Raw genomic sequence first — 7,500 nt, 5'->3', positions numbered from 1 at the left:
CCAAAGATCACTCTGACCAACAAGAGTCCGACTTCACCGAGCAACAACAGCTCGATGTCACCGACAGATGTCAAAACCAAGAACACAGGTCTGTGCTGCGTAAAATCCCATACAAATACAGTGACTCGTATTTATGGATTTATTTTTTACTTTATGAATAATAAAGATGACGGAAAGAGATTTCCGGACATAAAAAAAAAAAAACACCTGGCAAGTTTTTCTGATGCTTATAAAGTTGAAAAAAAATCATCATCATCATCATCATGTCTAAAAAAGATTTAGCTACCACAAAGCCATATTTAAAACCAAAACCATCTTTACATCCTCCTCTGGCCTCCTAAAGACTGTTGTATAAGACACAGATGATGTAACAGGGTTGTAATCACTGTATTGATCAGTTCTTTGTTTCCAAAGACTCCAACCTGAATATCGTGGCTGACTTTGGCGAGCTGAGCTTCAGAGCCGTTTCTCCGGGTCCGTCCAGCCACAGAGGCTCTCAGTGCTCCCAGGTAGGAAACTCGTTACCTGTCACTCAATCTGTGTCTCCTCCTTCTTGTGATGTTTTTAAAAACCCTCTTTTCTTTGCTTTTCCTGCTGCAGGAGGCGGAGGACAGAGCAGCGGAGGACATGTCCGTGGAGCAGCAGCATCAGGAGAGCGACAGGAAGCCGGTCCGGAAGGAGAAGGCTCGGCTGGCCCGCCTCGCCGCCGCCCAGCTGAACACGTCGGATGTAAGGACGGTGGACTAAAGCTGAACGTAGGGTTAGACGCACTGACTGGATCATGATGACTCAAAGGTCTCTGCTGTCCACTGTCTCCCTCTGGTGGTGTGTCACAGGAGCTGCAGCAGAGACGAGCGCAGCGGGCCGCAGAGGTGCAGCATGCAGCCGAGCTGGAGAACCTGAGGCAGGCCGGTGTCGTAGGACGCAAGAAACCGCTCAAGATCCCGCCGACCAACAACAGTCCGACTTCACAGAGCAACAACAGCCCGATGTCACCGACAGACGTCAAAACCAAGAACACAGGTCTGTGCTGCGGGTCCGTCTGAAACCATGCAGCAGCACCGTCTTCACGTCAGGCTGAGGATGCTTAAAACGTCTCGTTTTGTGTTTCCACAGACTCCCATCTGAATGTCGCGGCTGACTTTAGCGAGCTGAGCTTCAGAGCTGTTTCTCCGGCTCTGTCCAACCGCAGAGGTTCCCAGTGCTCCCAGGTGAACAACTCAGCCTCCGCTTCCAGCGTGAACCGTTTGTCTTGAGTCTGATCACATTTTAATCATTTCATGTCCGCGTGTGCCGCAGGAGATCCTGCAGAGGTCGGTGAGCGTGGAGGACCAGCGGCAGGGAGCGTCGTCCAGCAGGGCTCCGTCCAAAACCACCCTGAACGAGCTGCTGGACACCCTGAAGCTGCTGGAGGAGGAGCCGGAGAGGCTGTCGGAGCCGAAGAGCTACCGCAAGGAGAAATACGCCTGGATAGACGAGGTCAGGGTTCATCTCCACACGAACGGATAACAGACCGAAAGTCCTGATGTAACAGCTGTAATCTGCATCTTCTCCAAAAGGACGGGGACTCCAACTCTCTGACCACCGACAACCTGGAGCGTCACGGCCAGCTGAGCCACCACCACCCGGCGCTGCCAGACGGGGGCGCTCTGCTGTCCGAGGCCAAGCTGCAGAGCATCATGAGCTTCCTGGACGAGATGGAGAAGTCGGAACAAGAGAGACCTCGCTCAGTGACGTCGGGCTCCCACAGAGAGGTCAGCGGGGTTTTATTTAGCGACCGGAGCACCGACCAATCAGCTGTCCCTATGAATCTATGACGTCACTGACGTGCGAGTAAATAATGTGGTTGTGTGAGGATCAATGAGCTGGACCCGTCGATATGTAAATGTCACTGTGGAGACGTGTTTCGTGAGTGAGATTATGTTCATCCTGAGGTTGTGTTGGCGGGTTGTTGAACACTTCCTGTTTGCTGTCAGGCCGTGCTGTCGGAGGAGGAGCTGGCCGGCGTGGAGCAGGCGTCCGCCACCGCCGCCGAGCTCAGCGGCTCCATGATGAGAATCAAAATGGAGCTGGAGGAGAAAAAACGCACCGTCAACATGCTGCAGACGGCCCTGGTAAGACACACGCACACACACACACATGCACACGCGTGTGCGCGTCACTGGTTTTAAACATGCTGCTGGCGATGACACTCAGCTCGCGGCGTGTTCCCCTGCAGGCCCAGCAGAGGGAGCTGTCGGTCAGACACGTGAAGGAGACAGAGAAGGAGCTGAGCAGGAACTTCCAGCTCCAGAAGGAACAGTACGAAGGGACCATCCAGAGACACCTGACCTTCATCGACCAGGTACGGCAGGCTCCTCCCACCCCGGGCTGAGTTTTGTTTCCCTGTCGGTCTGACAGCCATCCGGTGTCTCTCTCTCTCTCTCTCTCTCTGCAGCTCATCAACGATAAGAAGGCGCTGAGCGAGCGCTGCGAGGGCGTCCTGGGGGAGCTGAGGCAGGTGGACCAGAAGTACACCAAGAAGATCGCACAGATGCAGGAGCAGCACGAAATGGTGAGGCCGACGGCGTCCATGTCTCTGTGTGTGCGTGTGTGTGTGTGTGTGTGTGTGTGTGTGTGTGTGTGTGTGTGTGTGTGTGTGTGTGTGTGTGTGTGTGTGTGTGTGACGTTTCACTGTCAGTAACGTCTCTGTAACGTCTCGGCTTCCTGCTCTGCATCTCCGTGTGACCGCGTCCTGCTGCTTTTGTCTAACTGTCTTCTCTCTCTCTCTCCTCACCGTCTCCTCCCGTCCTCGTCCCGTGTCCGTTTCTTTTCCCGCCTTTAGGTGTGGCAAATTCTGGGTCCCTTGTGCGAGGTAACTTCCCCCCCCCCCCCCCCCTCCTCTCTAACCCACCCGGTCACCTCTGGCACCCATCATCTCACTTTCCGTTTTCATTTGTCTGTCCCACACCACGTCTCTGGGACAGTCTGTCTGCATGTGAGTCTCCTTCCGTCTTTTTTATTCATTCACAGATTTTTTTTTTTAAAAGCTTGCAGCTCTTTTCGTTTTTAAGTTAACTTGTCTTTCTTCCTTTTCACTTGCACACTGTCGTCGTCGTTGTCGTCTCAGAGACATTAAAAGTAGCTCCTCTGTTTGTTAAGACAAAGACTTCACTGTGAACCCCCCACCTCCACCTCCACCTCCACAGGAGATCAAGAAGTTAAAAGACTTGATGAGCGCCACGGAGAAGATCCGCCGGGAGAAATGGATCGATGAGAAAACCAAGAAGATCAAAGAGATCACGGTCAAAGGTAGGACAGACAGAGTTTAACACGTCTTTATTAGAGCGTCATAAAAAATACATACGGGACGGAGAAGTTAGAGCACATTCTGCAAAATATTTTAATAATCAGAGCTCTCAGATGTGTGCGTTGCTTTTCCTGTACGTTTGATTTAAACTTGAGGCTGAAAGGTGCCAGTGAGAGTTTTTTAAAGCTAAAACGGCCCAGAGCTCAGATGAGATGTTTCTTTTTTTCTCTTTTTTTTATAAATCTGCCTTTCAGGTCTGGAGCCGGAGATCCAGAAGCTCATCTCCAAGCACAAGCAGGAGCTGAAGAAGCTGCGGACGCTCCACGAGGCGGAGCTGCTGCAGGCCGACGACCGAGCCGCCCAGCGCTACGTCCGCCAGGTGGAGGAGCTCCGGCAGCAGCTGGAGAGGGGGAAGGAGGAGCAGTGCCAGAGGGAGAGGGACCTGGCCAAGCAGAGGTAGGCGTGTCCCGGCGTCATCACGTGACCTCTGTGACACCTACACTTTTTTTCATGAGTTACTGAGTCACGCAGACGTGAGCAGTCGTTTGCTAATTAGACTGCTGTTGGTGTGTGTCTGGTTGTTTGTGTTGTTTGTGTTGTTTGTGTGTGTGTCAGGTTTGAGAAGCAGCTCCAGGAGGAGGAGCTGTCCCTGCAGCAGCAGAGGAGGCGTCTCTACAAGGAGGTGGCAGATGAGAAAGATCGGCTGGCTCAGCTGGCTGCGAGGTGAGGTCAAAGGTCATGTGGAGGGCAAATCTATCTGACAGTCCCTCAGAAATGCAGAACAGTCCTGAGGGTCTTTATATATTTTATATTTATATTATATATATAGTTTTATATTCTGATCATCTGATTTGATGATTTTCGAGTGCTTGAGCTCAGAAATCTAAAACCCACGCAGCCCCTACAGGTTCTTCTGTCTTCAGGAAATGCTTTTGCAACTATTAATCTGTTAAACGAGGGATTTTTGGAGGACAGAATAACAAAATAAGCTCTGTTAACTGCCATTAAAAGGAACAAAAACAGCTTGAGGCTGCATGAACTTGAGGAAATGCAGCTCTGTGTGTGATCGTTGCGTGTTTGCATGAATAAAGTTTGCAGGTCTTTGCAGGATCCTTTTTACAAATACAACTCTAATGTGTCCCAAAAAAAAATGAACATCATTTTTTCCAGCCGATGTGAATACAGATGATTGTGTTGGTGTCGCAGGCAGCGCGGCGAGCTGGAGGACCTGCGGCGGCAGCTGGAGGAGAACAGCTCTCTGGCTGGACGAGCGCTCAGAGAGGAGCTGGACAGGACGCGGGAGGAGCAGGAGAGGAGGCACCAGGTGACCACAGAGAAACTAACACCACTCACAGGACCCTGAGAGCATCCAATCAGGAGGTCTGAGGCTCACGCTGTCTGCTGCCTTGTGTCAACAGGTGGAGATGAAGGCCTTACAGGAGCGTCTGGACGTCGAGAAGCAGATGTGGGAAGAAAACTACAAGAAGAAAGAGGTTTGTTGACTCTCCGGCACCTGTACCTGCTCTGTGGGCTCCGCCGGTCCTTCCTTTGTTCCCAGTGAAAGTGTGAGAAACCGCTGAGTCCTCTGTCAATAGGCAATATTGTACTTGGAGAAGTGCCTGAGTCGCCCTCTCACTGCAGTTTGCTGAGGATTATGGGAGTTACACTGTTCTTAGTGCAGCAAGAGGTGAAACTGAACCGTTCGAGGAAATCGAACAGGAACAGAGTGTTTCTGCTGAAAATGATCTCTATCTCCAGGAAGGAGGAATCAGGCAGCTCTCCAGCTCTCCGGGATTAACCTGCACTCTTTTCTACTTAAATGTAACTTTGATCTGACCTTCAGGGCGTCACAGTCAGTGATTCAGGACTTTTAGGAAAGCAGGACCTCCGTGTGTCACTGAAACCTTCAGTCAATAGTCAGTAAATAAAGAATTAAGCAGAGCGGACATAAAGACAGATATAAGATATATATCTGAGTGTGTATGTAACTGTTTAATGTGTGTGAACTGGGCATGTGGTGTGTGTGTGTCCACAGGAAGCGTGGATGCTGGGCCGCGAGCGCGAGCTGAAAGAAGAACTACGGCGGGAACGCGACAAAGAGATCGAGCTCGCAATCTGGACGCTGGAGGAGGAGACCAGCAAGGACAAAGAGGAGTGTGAGCGGGCAGCCGACAACAGGTGTGTGTGTGTGTGTGTGTGTGTGTGTGTGTGTGTGTGTGTGTGTGTGTGTGTGTGTGTGTGTGTGTGTGTGTGTGTGTGTGTGTGTGATGAAGAGAGTGTGACGTCCTCTTTAGCAGCTGTAAATTATTAGATTTACAGCTCGATAGTCACAAGAAATTCACAGTTGACCTTTTTTGTTATCTAATTTCAGAACAGGAAAACATTCAGGAATTTATTTGCCCGTAATTCTGACCTTGAAAAGCTGATAAAGTCAATAAGAAAAGACTCCTGACTTGTTTTTCTCCCAACTGGGAAATAAAGAAAGAAAAAGGTTTGGTGTGAGGTTATGAGATTAAAGAGGATTCAGAACAATCAGAACAGACCGAGATTCACTGTGAATATCTCGGTATGTCGACGCTCCACAGAGACTTCACTACTGCTGCAACTACGTTCAGGTGTTCGGGACAGTTTTTATATTCTTTGTGAAAGAAAACTAAACCAGACGGCACACATATTTATAAGCTGTCACGTCGCCGGCAGGGTGAAGCGTGTGAGGGAGAAGTACGAGGCGGAGCTGAGGGAGCTGGAGCGCTCGGAGAGGGCGGCCGTGGAGAAGCAGCAGGAGCAGAGGAAGCAGCAGATGGAGACGGAGGGAGAGATGATCCGACTGCAGGGGGCGCTGCGGCACAAAGAGCAGGAGGTGGAGGACGTCACGCAGGTAACCACGGAAACACGCCCGGCTCCGTTCACCCAAATACGTTGATCTCTTTTTATCAACGTATTTTATATAAAGGCCTTCGTTTCCGTCTCCTCCTCTCAGACGAGGGACAAGCTGGCCGACGAGCGCCGCAGCCTGGCCGAGGTGATCCGGCAGGAGTTCGCCGAGCGGCTGGTGGCGACGGAGGAGGAGAACCGGCGGATGAAAGTGGAGGTGTCGGAGGTGCGAGCGAGGCTGCGGCTGGAGGTGGAGCGGGTGACCCGGGAGAAGGAGGAGGAGCTGGCCGAGGTCCACCAACGGTGAGACGGACGGGAGACCACCCGGACGCTCGGATCAAATCTTTCGCGTTATTGTTTTAGCTGCGAAAGAGGATTCGGCCGGTTTATCTTCAGACTAAAGCTTCAGCTGAAAGCAGGTTTGCCTGAGATTCAGTCTAATGAACTGAAACTCACGAAGCTGTCTGAGGATTTAGGTCAGCGGCGGCCTCCAAAACATTTAATAAGCAGTGTGTGTGTCCAGCTGGCTCCGTCAGGATCCGCTCTGTCGAAGGTGTAAAAAGGAACGTTGGCACACGGCTTCTGACCGCAGCGCCGACTTTAATAAAAGGCAGGAAACTCAAGCGGCCCAGTTTGTAAAAGAGCAGAAATCCGAGTCGGAGGGAGTCCGAAGACGACCTGATTAATGTCAACGTGAGGTTCAGTCCGGCTCCCGAACACCGACGTTTCCCGGACGCCTGAACGCCTCGCCCTCCTGTGATTGATGAACATGTCGTCGAGGAAGGTTTCCAGATGTTGAACCCGGCGCCGCAACATCAGTGACACCTCAACACGGATTCAGGCTCACGGCTGGCGGTCCAGTTCGTCCTAGTGGTGACTGAAGTTCCTCCAAACTGGGAAGCAGGAGCTGACGGGAACAGTTCAAACTGTTGCCATACTTTTGTCCGTATATTATATTTGTTTGGTAACTCGTGTACGAAGGAGTAAAAATTTATTTTTCATGAGAAAACAGTTCAGTTAAAGTGAAGTATCAGGATGTGTTTGTCGATCCCATCTTATATTCAACAGTTTATTGGAGAACAGTTTCCAGAGCCGTGTCGTTGTCTCTGAAACAGGAAGTGCTCCCTTCATTAACATCCCCTCCTCTCTGTGATTTGCCAGAGTGAAGTCGGCCATCTTGAAGAAGGAGGAGACCGTCAGTAATCTGCGGAAGCAGCACGAGGTGAGGCGACCTGGTGAAGGTCAGGCAGAGTGTTTTTCTGATCGGAGCGTGATTAATAAGAGGACGGATGATTGACACCTGAGTAAACAACTGTCCTCTCCTCTGATAGGCTGCC

General features: G+C 51.1%; 1 protein-coding gene across 2 annotated transcripts in view; it reads left to right on the top strand.

The window, feature by feature from the left end:
- The window catches only part of cep131 (centrosomal protein 131), a 13,785-nt gene that overhangs the window by 6,167 nt on the left and 118 nt on the right, over nucleotides 1–7,500 (top strand). The window contains exons 10-30 of one of the 2 annotated variants that reach the window (XM_069723387.1): nucleotides 1–88; nucleotides 415–509; nucleotides 601–729; nucleotides 837–1,023; nucleotides 1,117–1,211; nucleotides 1,300–1,479; nucleotides 1,560–1,754; nucleotides 1,977–2,114; nucleotides 2,219–2,344; nucleotides 2,438–2,554; nucleotides 2,825–2,854; nucleotides 3,189–3,291; nucleotides 3,544–3,745; nucleotides 3,905–4,012; nucleotides 4,496–4,613; nucleotides 4,708–4,782; nucleotides 5,325–5,467; nucleotides 5,990–6,167; nucleotides 6,270–6,466; nucleotides 7,325–7,385; nucleotides 7,495–7,500. The exon at nucleotides 1–88 is cut by the window's left edge and continues 105 nt beyond it; the exon at nucleotides 7,495–7,500 is cut by the window's right edge and continues 118 nt beyond it. In XM_069723387.1, the coding sequence (XP_069579488.1) occupies nucleotides 1–88; nucleotides 415–509; nucleotides 601–729; nucleotides 837–1,023; nucleotides 1,117–1,211; nucleotides 1,300–1,479; nucleotides 1,560–1,754; nucleotides 1,977–2,114; nucleotides 2,219–2,344; nucleotides 2,438–2,554; nucleotides 2,825–2,854; nucleotides 3,189–3,291; nucleotides 3,544–3,745; nucleotides 3,905–4,012; nucleotides 4,496–4,613; nucleotides 4,708–4,782; nucleotides 5,325–5,467; nucleotides 5,990–6,167; nucleotides 6,270–6,466; nucleotides 7,325–7,385; nucleotides 7,495–7,500 (2,571 nt within the window). The remainder of the gene's footprint in view (nucleotides 89–414; nucleotides 510–600; nucleotides 730–836; nucleotides 1,024–1,116; nucleotides 1,212–1,299; nucleotides 1,480–1,559; nucleotides 1,755–1,976; nucleotides 2,115–2,218; nucleotides 2,345–2,437; nucleotides 2,555–2,824; nucleotides 2,855–3,188; nucleotides 3,292–3,543; nucleotides 3,746–3,904; nucleotides 4,013–4,495; nucleotides 4,614–4,707; nucleotides 4,783–5,324; nucleotides 5,468–5,989; nucleotides 6,168–6,269; nucleotides 6,467–7,324; nucleotides 7,386–7,494) is intronic. The other variant, XM_069723388.1, reaches the window with a different exon arrangement.

The sequence above is a fragment of the Brachyistius frenatus genome, unplaced genomic scaffold (genome assembly GCF_029030835.1).
Source record: "Brachyistius frenatus isolate BFR_SWC_R1_liver_20210118 unplaced genomic scaffold, ASM2903083v1 Contig_325, whole genome shotgun sequence".
NCBI classification, from domain to species: Eukaryota; Metazoa; Chordata; class Actinopteri; family Embiotocidae; genus Brachyistius; species Brachyistius frenatus.
Note: the sequence above shows the minus strand (reverse complement) of the source record. Positions and strands in the feature narration are given on the sequence as shown.